The 17,390-nt window shown below is 40.3% G+C and overlaps 1 protein-coding gene across 4 annotated transcripts in view; it reads left to right on the top strand.

Moving 5' to 3' along the window:
• Nucleotides 1-5,605: 5,605 nt before the first annotated feature.
• zbtb16a (zinc finger and BTB domain containing 16a) overlaps nt 5,606-17,390 on the top strand; it is a 93,423-nt gene continuing 81,638 nt past the window's right edge. For 2 of the 4 annotated variants that reach the window (XM_043220983.1, XM_043220980.1), the window contains exons 1-2: nt 5,606-5,750; nt 7,940-9,280. In XM_043220983.1, coding sequence (XP_043076918.1) covers nt 8,031-9,280 — 1,250 coding nt within the window. In that variant the 5' untranslated portion in view covers nt 5,606-5,750; nt 7,940-8,030. Of the gene's footprint in view, nt 5,751-5,791; nt 5,929-5,953; nt 6,051-7,939; nt 9,281-17,390 lie in introns of those variants that run through there. The other 2 variants (XM_043220981.1, XM_043220982.1) reach the window with 2 other exon arrangements.

Raw genomic sequence — 17,390 nt, 5'->3', positions numbered from 1 at the left:
CCGATGTTGAGAGAGATTGACAGAGGACTTTGAGGATCAATTTACAGTTCTAGACTAAATATAAACTATCATATCTCACCTGCAAAAACAGATTCAGTATTCCTGTTTGTGAACTGAATATGTGTCCCATAAGCCACAATATCTTGTCCTGAGGATCAATTTCTTCAAACAATTGTGTTTGTGCTGAATAGTGTCGAACTTGTCCTGCATCACTGTACAAATTTTGGTTTGATTTCCACTTACAAATTTAGTTTCTAAGTCTGTATATTCATTTCACTACTGGTGTAAAAAGGCTTTTACAATTGTAAAAGAAGAACTTTCCATAAAAAGTAACTAAATATCATAATTAGTTACCTTTTAGAGGGCAACGCATTATTGTAATGCATTACTTTTAAAAAGTATATTTCCCCAACACTGTTTATAAATACAGTCACCCGTTTCATTCCTGAATGAATCGATGCTTTTGAACGAATATTATACTTACAGTATAAGCACAGTCACTGAAAGAGACACTGAAAAATCCCCACCACCAATACAGAGACTGGCAGTCTGTCCGGAAAGAAAAAAAACTGTGATACACACAGTAGAAATTCACAGTGCTGTTGGATGACATCGGTGCTTTTGGAAATGCATCTCAGCCAATAAAATTCGAGGACTGAAATTAACCGTTGCATAATAAGATTTATGTTTTTTTTTTTAAATGTAGCAGATAATGATTTTCTTTGCAGACCTACGGTGTGAATAAAAGTGAATGCTAATGATGTTAATTCTAAATTATGTTCAAATGCTCCCGTGGGCTGCAGCATTTACTGTACAGTGAGAAATGTTTATAGTGCATCTATTTGCATTATTGATGGGAATGAGGTTCATTTGAATATCACTGGACATGGACTCAGGGTAGTAAATCTGCAAGACTCCGCTGACTAATATGTTTAATTAGAGGTGATATATTACAGCTTATTAATTATTTACAATAACGGCAATCATGTCTGCAGTCATAGGGGCAAAGAAAATGAGGATCCGTAGAATAAAGAAGGTGAGGTAATGAAGGTACCAAAATAAAATTGCACGAACGAGAAACGAAGAGGCGGTTTCTCGCTGTGATTCGAGGGGAATGCAGGAGGAGAGACGTGAAGCCGATATCCTTGAGCGGTTAAAGGCCTGTGTGCCTCCGAAACCGCTGTGAAAGGTGGACTTGGCGCTGGAGAAGAAAAGCAGCGGCCTCGCAGGGATTAGCCACAGGAGATTCCCTGTGGATAGCTGTCCCTTTTTTCCCAGGGACACTGTAATATGATTACTCTGTTGTTTGCGCCCGGTCCAGTGGTTAAGCACTATGGAGAGGAGGGTTCGGCCACCTCCAGGATGGACAATGAGAGAATTTTTTGGAGGGAAAGTTGGAATTCTGCTTGACTGAGGACAGCTGGGGTCTTACACTTAGAGAGGAGAGGAGGAGAAAAAAGTGGCCTTTTCTTTGGCTGAATGAAAGGCACGCATGGTGCTCTGTACCACTGCGTTCTGCAGAGGTGCACCAGGCAGGGTCAGCAGGGCTCTTTGGATCTCTACAGAGGCCCCGGGTCCCCTCCTGCATCCCTACTGTTACACAGAGGAAAGGCATTCTCCGGCAGACGTCATCGCAAATGTTTATCTGTGCAACTAACAAACAGTTTTCCTCGTTGCCCTTTTGAAAAGCTCCAGGACGAGTTGTTTGCAAAAAATAAATACTGTCGAATTTCATCACATGTGTTTCATTTCATTCCAATTAGTGAGTGTAAGCACAAAATACACTCAATCTGAGGCAGAAACCGAATGTAGTTCAAAAACCGGGCACCGGTCTATACGGCTCAGAGCTCTTCATACTAGTATGTATTTAACCTCTTATCAGAGGCTTTGAACGATGGAGTGTGTTTTTTTTTTTTTTTTTTTCAATTTTATTCAGGCACTGTGAGCGCCAGCCTTAGTCAGCACTGTTTGTTTGACAAGCCTGTCATTAATCATCATTGGCATTGTTTAAACAGTTTTAAGTGTCCAGGTCTTGTTCAACAGGGGGACAATAGTCTCTCTAAGCTGCTTCAGAACTGAAAGAAAGTTTATAAAATTTCCACCCAATGGAAACTGCAGGGAAGCTCCTTTTAAAAGGGGTTAGTATTCATTAGAACACTCTGGTTAAGGGCCCAGGCCGCTCCCATAAAAGGAAGCAAACCACCCACTACCCTGATGGAAAAGTGCACCTATGATGGACGCTGCACGCCATTCTCATCTCATTTGACAGTTCTGTAGTAAACTTGGCACCTTCTGCCCTGCCCTGTGCTATATTTAATAAAACTTTTACTACCGATTTAAAAATTACAGTAATCAAGAGAAGTTTTTCTATTTAAAGCTCTTGTGATTAATGACGACACGGTGTATGAAATATTGAAGTGACCCCCACAGTACCTCGCAGATTCAGATCATTTGGTATTAACAGTCATTAGGATCAGATGAGCCGGTTATGAGGAACAAAAGAAGATTGAAGATTAGGTGTGTGAGGCAGAGGTCAGTAATAGAAAGACGGAGGAAAGTGGTTCAACTTACGATATGAGAGGACGACAGTAACTAAATCTGTAACTCAGCGGGAGAGCAAGGATAATTATAACACTTTTTTTCACTTCTTTATAAAATGTGTAAATTTCAGTTTAAATTTTATTGAATCGGATACACTGAACCTACAACTAAATAAAGGTTTTTAATAAAAAAATTTTTTTAATGTGAATGTAAATATTTCATATGTATACGTTAAATAGACAACAACAGGGAACTACAACGGCAGTTTAAAATATATATATATTTATATTCATATTTATGTTTTTAGTTGTCATCTGTATTTTTTTTTTTTTTTTTTTTTGCATGATGATTAAAGACTTTTTAAATGTTGGTACAAAAGCAATTACGAATGGTGTAACGTACCAAACGTATTTATTAAACATATTAAATACAATTTAAAACTCTATATTTACACAGAAATGTACATAAAAGTTTTATCATTTTAAAAACTTTCCAATAGTCAAGGAAAAGATTTAATCGTACACATGCTTACTGATATAATTCATCACTGATATTCCATTTGATTGTTACAATTATCCGTGCTCGTCTCGAAGTCTGCATCTCATTTTGCAAATACAAATAGTAATCAGCGACTGGAATGTGCCTGTCCTAATGCACAGAGTGCAGTCAGAGATTGTGAGATCTGTGACCTCTGAGAATGAGATTCTTGTCACTTGAAACCAGTAAAGGTTTACCAGCACAGTTCTATTGTTCAGACTGCTGATACCACATCAGTATTGATCAAGGGATCACCTTGTCATCTAACCAAACAGGTATAAGGCTGGAGGGAGAGTGAAGGCAAATATGCACTCAGTAGAGCAAACGGCTCTGTCAACATGACTATTTCAATCCATTAACAAAAAGAATGTCACACATTCTTCTTAATGAAAAGAGAACTTAATGCAGCCAAAAGTGTGATGTTAGACATCAGAAGTTGATCTGCAATCGGTCCCATGTCCTACTTAAGTCTGAAATCGTAATGAAATACCTAAATCCATTTAAACCACATCACGTCTGAGATATGATAGTTTAGATATGGTAGCATTTATGGATGCACTGTGTGATAGAATGGATGCCTGCATGATGAAAAGTCTCAAAAGGAATTTTCAGCCATGCAAAGGGAGGGGCGTTTCGTACAGGAGAAAATCCAGCCAAGGTCAGAGGTAGGGGTCAGAGGTCACGGGGGCAGGCCCTCAATGCATGAGACACCCCCAGGATTATACAAGTGTAAAAAGAGCCTATTCAGTCAAAGCTTTGAGAGAGATTCACAAAGATCCACTGTTAGCTCATGAGCAAAACCTCCAGGGTATGTCATTACCTACCTCAGTACATCACTAATGATGGTTTATATATGTGAATATGTACTCTGTGGATAAATAGGCAGCAAACATACTCTTAGTGCATTCAGAGTCTATTTCATGGAGTTATGCAGCGAAATATGTATGTGTAATTATAATAATTACGTGAATTCAATAATAAGTGTCTCCTGCAGAGCCAAGGCCAATGAACTGCACATAAATGCAACTTTTATTAAAGAACGTCATCTCACACATTTTTATAATGCATGAATATACATGTATGACTTTACCAAGAGCTAGATTTAGATTTCAAAGAATCATTTTTTTCATACACATCACTTACAAGTGTGATTTCACGTTTTTTGAAACTGTGTTAGCTTGTGCTTTTGATTATTAAAAACAAATCAGTGTATAATTTAGGATTTATCAGAGTCCTCTCCAGTAAAATGTGGATTAGATGGAGATTAGGGCAGTGCCTTTGTCTTTATCCCCAAGTAAGCCAGCACAGCATGCAGCTCAAAGGTGATGGCACTCTATGATCTCCCATCTCAAGCTTTACAGAGTCTAGTGCAGATTTTACACCGTTTCCATTCATTTTCAGGCTGCCATTGCACTCAAAATACAAGTGACAAATGTAGCTGACAGCAATGGAATAGAATTTGTAGAATGAGTGTTCCATTTATTAACACAGTTTAATGATTTACTTTACCTATATATATATATATATATATATATATATATATATATATATATATATATATATATATATATATATATTCAAGCAAGAACTGTTGTTTGCTTAGAAAACTTTAATTACGCATTTAAAATTTTAAATAGAAACACAGTCAAACAAGTGCTAAACAAAGCTACTTAGCGCACTACTTAAAGTGCTCTGTTTTCATGCACTAATTATATTTGTATATTTATAGCAATAACCAACAATGCATTGTATCAGTCAAAATAATCTAATTTTCTTTTATGCCAAAAATCTGAATATTAAGAAAAGATCATGTGCCATGAAGATATTTTGTAAATATCCTATTGTATATGTAAAAACATATTTGACTAGTAATATGCATTGCTAAGTACTTCATTTGGAAAGGATTTTTTTGCACTCTCTGATTGCAAAATTTTTAAGTACCTGTATCCTAGAAAAACATCCGGAAAGCTTATTTATTCATTTATAAAAATACTAAAAGTACTTAATAATCATTTATTACTTCACAAAATCAGAGCACCTTATGTAGCTATATTATGGAAGAGTACTTTTTTTTCACATGGTCTGTTATTCAGTAGCTAACTGGTGTGAATCATTTCTCCAATGATAAAAAATAGTGCGTCTTTATGGAACTTGCCTCTTAATAAATGAAACTCGAGTTTCATTTAATTTGGCACAGTGACAAAAGCTCAAGGTACACATGCTCTACAACAATCAGAGGAAAATAACACGTTTGCAAACAAATAGGATGCAAGAATGTGTAAAAAAATAAAATAGTGAATACTGCACTCGTGGGTTCTAAATGCGAATTTACTAAATCGCGCTCGATGCAGACCTCGGCGTGAAGTTAGCCGGTTGTAGAAGTAGTAGCAAAGGTGACGATGCTTGAAGGTTAATGATTAAAGTCCAAACGTCGTGATAGATAGCGTCCCAGACACGCTGGCCTATATTCGACAGCCCCCTAGGTGTCTCACTTTAGCAGTGTTTGTCAGGACTCCGGCGAGGATGTGCGCTGACGTCACCGCCGTGTTGATTTGCTAAGCGGCGAGCGGAGAGGAGTTAGTGCGCGTGAGAGAGAGAGCGGGGACTGTGAACCGCGTTACTATGCCACAGTCCTAATAACCGCACGCTCGGAAGCCAAACGCGCAAGACAGGTGAGTACAGGCGCGCGCCTTTAAAACACCCACAGCTCCTGACAGACCCATCTGTCTGCGTGTGTTTTCAGTTTGGGAAAGGTTCACATTAAGAGATGATCCGCGTTGTGTTGATCAGACGTGTTTGCGCTCAGCATCACGTCAAGTTACGGTGTTTCTACTGTTGCTTCAAGTGAAGGTGAATTGAGAGAGCGCACCGAAAAAGTACAAGTGCGGCTGTCAGCGCGGTGCAGGCTCGGGGCACCCGATGGATATGGCTGTTTATGTTCATCTTTACACATGTGGAGATGTTATGTTGACGTAAGCGTGCGTTTTAGTATTCGGGGGACGTGAGGTCTGCTCGCGCACCAGACAGTGACGTGCTTCCATGTGCTTTATTCTCAGCGTGACTGTTTCAAATTGAACACCCAGAGAGTTTAAATGTGCCCCGGCCGAAGAAGTATGTCGTAAAACAAACAAATGCCGGGGGTTTCGATTATTATTATTTTGCTTGTAAGTAAGTCTGGTTATTTATTCAGGGCCGCCGCGGAGGTGCGTGTCACTGCCTTTTAAAACGAACTGAACTGTATTGGTTGTGATTTTTAAAGTGAAATGACCTTTGCTTTAATTTGCTGTTTGTTTTATAACAGTGCTGAAATAGATTAATTTAAAACTAACGCTGTTTTGCTCGTTCGCCCGATTTATGTAATAAAATAACAAACGGCTTCTTTAACTTCAATTGATTCACGTGTGAACAGTCGAATAATCATGTATTGATCAGTCAAATGAGCTCTGACTGGACTTTTCATCGGTCTTTTTTATCATATACGAGGCAGATAACGCTTATCACAGCAGTAGTTGACTAATACGAATATGTGTTGATCGTTTCTCGACTTTTGTTTGAGTTGTTGTAGTGATGTACAGTTCGCGTGCGTGGACTGGCGTCATTATTGCTAACGTCTCATCAGTTAAGTGCACTTCAAAGACAACGTTTTCATTTCTCACTTATTACTCGCCTTCCTGTACTTTGTAGAATTTAAACAGCGTGAAATCCCTCGAAGATATTTCTCCTCTGTGGTCCTTTATCATAACTTTCGCTTATTTTGCTGTACAATCACAGTGGAAAAAGCCCGTCATTCGCCGCTAAGATGATAGTGCTGTTTGATATAAAGACTATTTATTTACTAGTCTGCTCTTTTCCGGTGAAGCTTTTTGTTGATCAAATAAGATGAGGGAAATATTAAATATCTGAGTCCGTTCTTTATCTAGGTACTATTTAAATATGTGATTATTGTTAATAAAGGAAAGGCTTCTTCTGGCTTGGTGTTGTTACATTAGTGGTGGCTCTTCTGATTGTTCACTCAAAAGTGAAGGTGATGTTTTGTTGTGATATAGTGTTAGGCTGTTGTACAAAGCATATTTTAAACGTTACATTATAGCTAGAATTTATTTTGTTAAGTAATTAAATTGATTGATTAAATGAAATATTTTACATGAACTGAAAAAAATCCAGCCATTTAACATTTTTGCTAATTGACAATTTGCACGTTTTTTTGTTTTTAAAAGATTACATCGTAAGGACATCAATTCCTTATTTTTGTAGTATAAATCTGATATAGCAAGAAAATCATGTAATATACATATAATGCGTGGAAGTTTAAATTTGAAAAAAAATTGCATTTTGGTGTGTTTTAGGAGCTCTAAGCTGTTTTGTGTCATCCTCTGTTCCAACTATTCCTGGCAACAGCTTGCCTCACTCTCCATGCTCCGCTCAGTATCCCTGTCTGTGATGAGAATACTGAATAAGATGCCATTTCATTTCAGGAGGCTGTTGATGGGCTTTGTGAGGCGAGCTCGAACACATAGAAACAAAGGCTTGATTACTGCCAGCCTTTACTAGCACTAAAGCCAAGTTTACACGTTTCTCATGTGGGCCACTTGTCGTTTAGTGTTATATTTTGTGCATTTTGACGGATTTTTCATTTGTTTTTTAGGAATCCTTTGCTAAAAATGTTTTTAGCTGTTAAATAATAATAGATTTGCATTTTGTACAGTAGAGAGTACATTTGAAGTCTAATGTTTTCTATTGCATTTTGTTATATTTATTGAAATAATTGGAATAAGAACAAAGAAAACCAACAACTAAGGAAAGAAAAAAAATTGCGACTTTGCTGCATCTAACTGTGGGTCTCTCTTTCATCTCTTTCTAGATTGACCTTATCTTGTTTACAAAGATAACTGAACAGACTGCTACGTGGAAAGAAAGACTCATGAGTTGGCCGTGTGGATTTCAGAGACGTTATGGATTTGACTAAAATGGGTATGATCCAGCTCCAGAACCCCAATCACCCCAATGCCCTGCTGCACAAGGCTAATCAGATGCGCCTGGCCGGCACGCTGTGCGACGTGGTCATCATGGTGGACAGCCAGGAGTTCCACGCTCACCGGACCGTGCTGGCCTGCACCAGTAAGATGTTCGAGATCCTCTTTCACCGGAACAGCCAACATTACACTCTTGACTTTCTCTCACCAAAGACCTTCCAGCAGATTCTGGAGTATGCCTACACTGCCACGCTCCAAGCTAAAGTGGAGGATCTGGATGACCTGCTGTACGCAGCAGAGATCTTAGAAATAGAGTACTTGGAGGAGCAATGCCTGAAGATATTGGAGACCATCCAGTCCTCGGATGAAAACGAGACTGAGGTCAACATGAACGACGGAGGCGCAGAAGATGACGAGGAGCGCAAGGGACGGCATGGCAGGAACCCGAAAAAGCATTCCGTGGAGGAGGGCGGCTACGTGTCGGCTGCCCAGCAAGCACTGACACATCCAGGAATGGTGGATCAGAGTCCTTCTGTCTCCACCTCCTTCGGCCTCTCCACCATGAGCCCAACCAAAGCAGCCGTGGACAGCCTGATGAGCATCGGCCAGTCCCTCCTGCAGAGCACCATGCACCCCGGCGCGGGTGCCGAACAGCCCCTGCACGGCAACTCACACCCCATGATGGGAGAGATCAAGACAGAGATGATGCAAGTAGATGAGAGCGGAGAACACGAGAGCCCTAAAGCCATGGAATCCAGCGCCTCCAGCAATGGCGAGCGCAGCGGAGAATCTGACAAGAACCGCGATGGGCCAGGCACCCCTACCAGGAGCAGCGTGATCACCAGTGCCCGTGAACTGCACTACGTCAGGGAGGAAGGTGTGGGCGACCAGCAGGTTGAGGTCAACCAGATGGGCCTGGAGGCCATGGCGGGAATGACCGAAAAGCACTTGGCGTCACTCTACGGCATTCCTCCCAACCACAAGAACGAAGCAATGCTCTCTATGCCTGCCTCCATGGCCTCATCCTTGCATATGTCCCCAGCCTTGGCCATGTCCATGGACTTCAGTGCCTACGGGAGCCTGCTGCCTCAGAGCTTCATCCAGAGGGAGTTCTTCAACAAGCTTGGCGAGTTAGCTGCTGGGATGAAGCCCGACGGCCGCAGCCCGAACGAGCGCTGCAACGTGTGTGGTGCCGAACTGCCTGACAACGAGGCCGTAGAGCAACACAGGTAAGATTCTTTTTTTGTTTTTTCGGTTGCCATAAATGCATGCTCTACCAGAGTGTTTTTTTTGGCCTCCCCTGGTGCAAAGGCAGGTCCCTAATTCAATTAGTTTATTGCGCTCTGTGAAACAAAGGACCGCAAGGTGCCCATTTTTAGAAATTCTTTTGATTAAAGAACTTAGTTGCAGAGAAATGTTAGTGGAAGATGAGTCATGATGGTTAACTGTTGATTGCTTATCTTCTTTCATGCTGGAGGTCAATTTGCTTAACACTCTGCCTGCGGTGGATATGAGAGAGAATGATTGCAGAGCTGATTTACGCACGTATATGTTTTCCTCTTGCTTTTCCCTTATCAAGAAAAATAGCTCTTCAGCTGAAATAACTTTTGAAAGGAGTAAGGAAAAATAGGTCAATCAAGTTGCAATACAAGAACTATTTAAAAATATTGCATAAAGTGTCTTTCATTAAGAAAATTAGTGGATTCAGTAAACAGTAAATGCTGTATAAATTAGACGACAATAGTTGTTTTATAATTTAGAATTATAAATACATTTTTTCAGTTGGAACCTCTCAAAAAAAAAAAAAAAAGGTAAAAAAACGAATAGTAGGCTTTTGATGTGATCAGTGTCTAAATTCTTTTGTTTACTGTAAAATGTAAAATGCTGCAAGTGCACACAGCAAGATGAGACGTTCCCAGACTAGTGAAGAAAAATTATTATTTTTAACTTGGTTCCTTTAAGTGGGCTGTCTGTTTGTCGCGGCTCCCAGGCGTTGGGTGCTGATCACTTCCAGGCCTGCGCTGGTGGCTGTCGAGTGGTCCTGGAGAGGCTCTGGCTGAGCCCATTAGCTGCACCTGGAGAGGGGGCAGGCTAATGGGAAGCAGCCCCCCTGACCCCCATGGTGTGGCCAGTGATGAGTAGGCCAGCCTGGGCCCCAGCCACCCGGGACAAGGAGAGCCTTATTAGCTTTATGAGTAGAGCAGACTGTCCAGCCCAGGAAATGAGGGTCTACGTGGAGGACCTGTGCCGACCTCCACAGCGTAACCTTTTGGCCACTTGGCTGGCCTCTGGTTCTCGTCAGTGTGACTTGGGGGGTGTTGCAAGGAGCTGCAACGAGGCGAGGAAATCCACGCCAGACGCTATCAGCTTTTGAAGCCCGCAGCCGCACCCTTGTTGCTGTCGACTAGACAAAGATTGCAGGATGTTGAACTTATTTGTACAATATTGTAGAAACGGACAAAATGGACAATTTTATGTTTACATTCATTTAGCAGACACTTTTATCCACAGAGGAACACGAGCAATTTATAGAACCAACAATATTCATAGAATATAAAAAATGCTGCGAATTAAAGCTTGCAGTTTAAGCATAAACATTTAATTGTTTCTTTTAGATTCACATTTATTGCATTTGAGAAACAGCCGATGACTCGAATGAGGGGCTGTGTGTTTATTCTTGTCATGAAACGGGCTGTTCAGTTGCTATCCAGCGGAGAGAGTTTTGATTGGATAAAAGATAAAGTTAAAGTAAGCCAGTCATGCACATCTTAGTCAATCGCATTGAGACGCAATAAGATTATAAAGCAGCAACTGTATGAAAAGGTGCCTCTTCACAGAGAAGTTGATTGTGTATGTCCTGCCGTTGCCTGCACAAATCATACAATGTTATTTTGATAATTGTGTGAGTTTTAGTGCCTGTTGTTTACAGGATTTTAGTAGATCTGCATTCTGCGGGTTTCTTAATGACAGGCCCAGGATTGAGAATAAACTGGTTTGAGCATTCGTCCATAATCTGTTGGAATGCACAACGGTGAAAGTTCATCCGAGGATTCAGTTTCAGTCCAAATATTCATGTGTCTTTGGAAGTGCTCAAGATGGCATTAATAAATCCCTCTTAATTACCTTCATTATTCACTGAGTGAAAAATGCTCGTTCAACCTTGTGAACTTTAAGGTTGGTGTTTATCTTAGAACAGAATAATTGACAAGCCGTGTTAATTTAAAAGTTGTCTGTGCTTGTGTGAATCATAGAAGTAAGCGCGTTGGCATGTCAGATGTTCTGGATTTGACTAAAAAGGATGCAGCAGTTGTTGAAACAGTGATTGTTTTTATTTATTTTTTTATTAAGTAGTACTATTGATATCCATATTGTTGTTTGATTCTGTAAATTAAGGGTTCTTAAGATGGGTATGCTTGTCAGTTTTTATTTTAGTGCTGAAAAAATGAGAATCTAAAAGATGCATAAGTGAGAACAGAATGTAGTATCAAATCATAAAAAGATTTTTTTCCCTATTTATTTTATGCCAGAGATATCGATGTGCTTATCTACTTTACTTTCTTTTGAAGTTTCAGTGATCTTCTTCTTTTAATAATAGGAATGACAGTGTCAGATTTGCCATGGTAAGGTTTAGTTCCCTTTTAAAGGTTTTTTTCATCACAGCTCCTGACGGCTCGCAGCAGACGGGGCGGCAGCTCTTGTTACTAATTACAGATTATTTTGCAACATCTTGTGCCAGGGTCCCAGCAATCTCTAGCACACTCTGTAAAAAATATTTCTGTTTGAGAGTTCATTTAGGGCAAACAGGTCAAGTTAACCGTCTGTAATTATTCCCAGATTGGGCACGAGCCTTTCTGCGTGTGGATGTGTGTGTGCATTTGAGAGAGAACACATCAGTAAGTGCTTGCTTCCTGTATAAATTTAGCTTGCTGCATTCATTCCCCATTGCCCTGGGTTATGTCATAAAGCTCTGAATGATATGTGCATTGCTTCCAAAACCATGCGAGTGTCAAGACTATCCTATTAACTAGACCACTGGAGTAATCTTGTAATAACTGGGGTAGATATATGTCTGAGGATTGCCTAAATGAAGGAGTTTATTTGTTTTTCAATCACCCGGAGTTCCCTACAGGAGCTAAATATGATTTTATTTAATTTTTTGGTTTTTTTTGTTTTTGACAAACCAAAGGTTTTTTTAGTTTTTTGCCAAGGAAAACAGTTTGTGGCCCTTTGACTCATGGAAAATGATTACAGAAATATTTGAGCAACCTGCCAAAAGAAAATAATCAACATGCACAGCACTGAAATGGAGGAGGAAAAAAAGACACTGCATTTTATCCACACATTTTTTTCATTGCTGTCTTTGTGAAAGAGGTCGAGTCAATCAACATGGCTATGGTTTTCAGGTTGTTCTTCAAGGCAGACAGGTGGAAGAACGTTGAGCATAGTTGAGCTAGCATAGGTAGGGCTAAGTTTACAGCTATAGCTCCGTTGTTTAAACAGGAGGCAAGGCTTTATCTGTTCATATCAGAGACAGCGATAACCCTGTGCTCTCCTTTCCACTATACCAAGAGCAGATGGGGATGATAAGTCCTCATGGTGCTGCAGAATGAGATAACACCAGGCTGCAGTGAGGTGAGAGGCACCTCACAACTTTCCTTGTGCTCACAAGTGCAGCTGAATCTTACCACAGTGCTGTAACGCCCCTGTAACGGCTGTCCCCTGGATTTGTGACACACAGAGTGAATTTTGTGTTCAGTCTGTGTAACCAGTAAGTGGTGTATTTTATTGTTAGTATACTTGCTTGGTAACTTTCCTGGCCAGCTGTTTTCTATACAGTACAGCTGCTTTTTAAGACATTTAATTTATTTTTAGTTTGCTAGTTTTAACCACCATCTTTGTTTTGCGCTCAGCATTATGCGCTCAGGTAGGTTATATGGCATATTTATGTCTTATAGTATTATATATGGTGGACATACTGTACATACATATCGCATGCATAATGTATGGGCAGAATGTCCTGAAAAGTCAAAATTACTTTTGAACTTAGACAATTTATCCATTTAGGTCACCTTAAAAGTGAAAAGTCTTCTGTGCCAGCCGATTTGATAGTGTGGTGTTTAACTCTAAAGCCTTATGGTAATTAAGAATGATTGCAATTAAGCCAAAGAGACTTCAAACAAGTGGACCCTTCACTTTGTCAAGTTAGCCAATTAAGTTTGTGAAATTCCTCATGTCTGCTCTGAAAATGGAAATAATGCCTCGCAAAAATGATTTTGACCTTTCAGTACATTTTTGGGACAAGAAATTTTGTCTTGTGAAGTTTAGGGTTCTCATGTCTGGTTGTCGGAAAATCTGAAATGCCTGTTTTATGTTTGAGATGAATTTTGTTAGTGTTTTGAGGTTGAATTTGAGCCATTGCTTAATTAAAGCTACTCTCTTTCTCAAGATATTCTGTGGCAAGGAAGACTGCTTAGAAAGAGGAAATCGTAGTTTTTTTTTTTTTTTTTTTTTTTTTTTTTTTTTCAACCAAGCAGTGTGAATTCAATTTAATTTTATAATTGTTTATTATTATTATAGAATATGCCATAACAAAGATTTTTTTTTGGTAATAAGTGAATAAGTTAGATGTGTGTGTTTTGTATTTTTTAATGCTTTTTCTTTCAGATTCTAGTATTTGTCTATGCAGCACACATACAGCAGCAGCTGGCAGGCACCCAATTATGGACAGGCTTTAAAAGCCCCGCTTGAACTGTAAAGATTTACACCGCCACCCCTCTGATCTGGAATCTGCCTTCTGTCCTCACTGTCAAGACAAGAGATGTATCGATTAAAGACTTAACACTAGGTTGCATCATGTGTATTGGACTTGCGCACCTTGACTGCAGCTCTGTATCTTCAGAGCCTCGCTGATGAAAACAAGTTTGTTGATTTGTGTATCAGAGCAGTCCATCAGGTGAATTTCGCCACCTAACTCTTATTTTATTCGCTTCTGTCTACTCGTATCTAAGGCATCACCTACACAGGGTTTGGGTTCAGCACTCACATGTAGAAAATAAGAGACTTTTTGATTCGCACATGAATAAGGAATAAAAGTAAACACAGACAGGCAGACAGCTCTGCCCCATATTATTAAAGCGATAGGCATCTGGCATGCCCAGTAAAAAGACATGACGGTTGCTCACAGGGCTTTTTTCACTGAGGTGCTTTTCACTGGCCGCTTTCTTATCTGCTTTCTGCAACTGGAGATGGAAGGATTACAGACAGAGCAGGGTGCTGCGAGCCCACTGCGGTGCCAGGTGCCACACTAACAGTCTGTGAATATATCTAAAGCCATTCTGCTCCACCACACATGTAGATGTGCGTATATGTGCATCAAAATCAGATGTAAACAGTGGCTGTGGCAATGTCGATGAAACGAAAGCAGGCTGGCTGAGATAAGGCGCTGGTGTTTCATAGAAGGTGGGCTTGTCTTTTCGGCCCTGTTCTGGTCTGGTCTCACTCGTGTGACTGGTCAGAAAATAGATTCGCTGATGGTCTGAAGCAGTCTATTCGGTTGAATTTGATGAGAAAAAGCTGTACTGCTGCTTTATTGCCTTGTAACTTCTGATTCTTTCCATTTACCCTTTCCATTTAATGAAATGATCTGTTATTTAATGATTACTATTTGACCTTTTAGATTTGTTTTCACTGAAAATTTTACCCCAAAATGAATATTCAGACAGCATTTACTCACCACTCATTTGCTTAAATTGTTTGGGTGAACTACACCTTTAGTATTTTAAATACCTTAACTAAAATATACATTACAGTTCTCAAAGTCAACATCAAATTTTATTTCAGCCGCGTTATATACCACAGGTTCTTCTTTTCAGTAAGTACAGTGTTTTAATCCCATCAATATCCCATTAGCATCTGGTTTCTGGCTCCCGCGACATGAAAGAAGACGTGTCGGTTCCCCCTCGGTAGTTCTAAGGCGCTGCCGAGCTCTCCGTACAATGAAGGTCTGGAGCAAAGGGCCAAGCCAAGCGTGCACGAGGGCTGTGTGAATGCACTGCTGGGGCTCCGGAATCCCCTGGAAGTATCAAATCAGAACCTTCCTCGGGCTTCCACCGAGAGGGGCTCTAATTAGCTCCTTTGTTGCCTGTTGAATGGGGTGCCAGAGATTGGCAAGGGGCCCCCGATAGAGTGATACAAGTGTGCTACGGAGGGGGTCATAAAATACCCATCACATTAGATCTGTGTGATGTCTGACCAGGTAGGAAGCAGCCAAACTGCATGTTAGAGGGTTTGTTTATGGGAAAAACCTGGTCTTGAAATGCCAAGCACGGCAGCTCTTAGTTGCTTAGAGGTAAATCTATAAAGATGCTTAAAATGATAATGCTAATGAAGCAAATTTAATTTGCACCAGCATCTTAACTTCAATTGCTGTAAATCATGTTACATGATTTAGTATGTGTAGGTGCAACCTTTTATCATTTTGAAATTGAAACCAAGTTGAAATTTTGAAACCAATCAGCTGTCTGTTGGTCATTATGATGAAATCACATGACTAATTTGAACCCAGTGTGAAATCAGTGTAGGTAAATCTTTCTCCATGCAGATTTTCTGATTGCATGGACTGTAAATGACTGTATATTCTGGAATTTCATTTATTCAATGGTAAATGTGACCAGACCTTAAAATGCAGCTTTTAAGCCCCAAACTGCATAAACGCATTTAAGTAATTTTTATTTTTTTTTAGTGCCTTTACCCCCCTTAGTGTTTTCTCTTTTAGCCCCAATCACTTTTCTTACACTCTCTGACTTCTTCTCTTTCTCCCCCTTTCTGTGAGGGGTGGAAATTGAGTTAGTTGAGACATGGCCTAAAGAAGCCTCCCTCTCTTTCTCCTCTATTATCTCCTGCTGGAGGCATTTGAGAGATATGGGATGGCAACTCTCAGCGAATGCAGAAAGCCAACCGGCACGTTATAAGCCATGTTGTAATCCAAGGGGATCAGTTGGATAAATGGTAGAATAAAGCTCAAACCATAATTGATTTATGTATTTGCTGACTGAAGACGCCTGCAGTGATCACTAGCAGGACAGGATGAATGATTAATGGTTTGGCCTTAAGAGAGCTTGTTTGAGCGCGAGGCCGTGCCCTGCACTTACATTACCAAATACATCTGAGCTCTAATTCAATAGAAGAGAGATTATTTCACTAAGCGCACTACCTTCATTTAGCCTCAGATTGAGCGATGGCCGTCAGTAAATCGCCCATTGTTTGGCATACATCATGACTGTCGGGCTTTCCGAGTCTCAAGACGTTTTATAAAACTAAAATGGCCCTGTAACGTTTTAATTACCTCAGTGTCTGTTTCTCATGCCACGAACAGCCAATATTGTCAGTGACACGCACTTCTTCATCTCTCTCCCCGTCTGCTCAAGACAGACATGAAACCGAAATGGGTTGTTTTTTTTTTTTTTTTGGGTTTTTTTTTTTTTTTTTTTTTTTTTTTTTTTTTGCAGATGAATTGATATAGTTTTCTACCCTGTGTCTCTCAGACTATTTTTGACCTGTCACCAAAATTGCACTTGAGTTTTATTGGCGCGTTACACAGAGAGCTTTCTCTCCCTTTAGTTCAGGCTGAAGTGTTTTTGTGTTCCCTCACTGTCTGGGAGTCCAAAAGCCATTCCATTTACTGGACTGATCACCAGGGCTGCCCACTGTGACACGTCATGACTCACACGGCATCATTTCTGCTGTTTGTGTCCGTGGCAGAAGGAAACTGATGATGCTGTCAGGACGTGCTGTACACCATTAAGCATAGAGCAGAACTGAGGCTCTCAGCTTCTCCCCTACATGAGCCACCACTGTCTCGCCCAGCAATTTTACACCCCATGCTCTTTGTTTGACCTTACTGTGGAAAAAAAAAAAAAAAAAAAAATCACATTGATCCTGTCTTTGGGGTTGGCAGCCGACTTTGAAGAGCCAGTGCGGCATTGTTTAATGCCTTTTTGGGATTTTTAAGCATTTTGGTGTGCAATCTGGTTAGCTTGCTGTACTCAACTCACTTTACATGTCATTCATCTGGTCTCTTCCTATCTAAGTGCGTAGTTTTTGGCCAGAATAATAAGGACCAAATGAGAAGACTTTTTCCTGCTAGTCAAAGTCTGGCTTTTGAGCAACGAGAGGAGAGCTGGAGTCTTCAACAGGTGTTGGTGTCCTTATCAGCACATCGAGTCTTATCTCAGAGGCTCAGCTTCCTGCATCCTCACATATGCATCAGAATAACTTAGCCTCTGACCTCATTCCACACTTGCACCTTGTTCCTCACCAAGCGTGAGCTGGGTTTCTCCA

This window comes from Puntigrus tetrazona, chromosome 21 (assembly GCF_018831695.1).
Source record: "Puntigrus tetrazona isolate hp1 chromosome 21, ASM1883169v1, whole genome shotgun sequence".
NCBI classification, from domain to species: Eukaryota; Metazoa; Chordata; class Actinopteri; order Cypriniformes; family Cyprinidae; genus Puntigrus; species Puntigrus tetrazona.
Note: the sequence above shows the minus strand (reverse complement) of the source record. Positions and strands in the feature narration are given on the sequence as shown.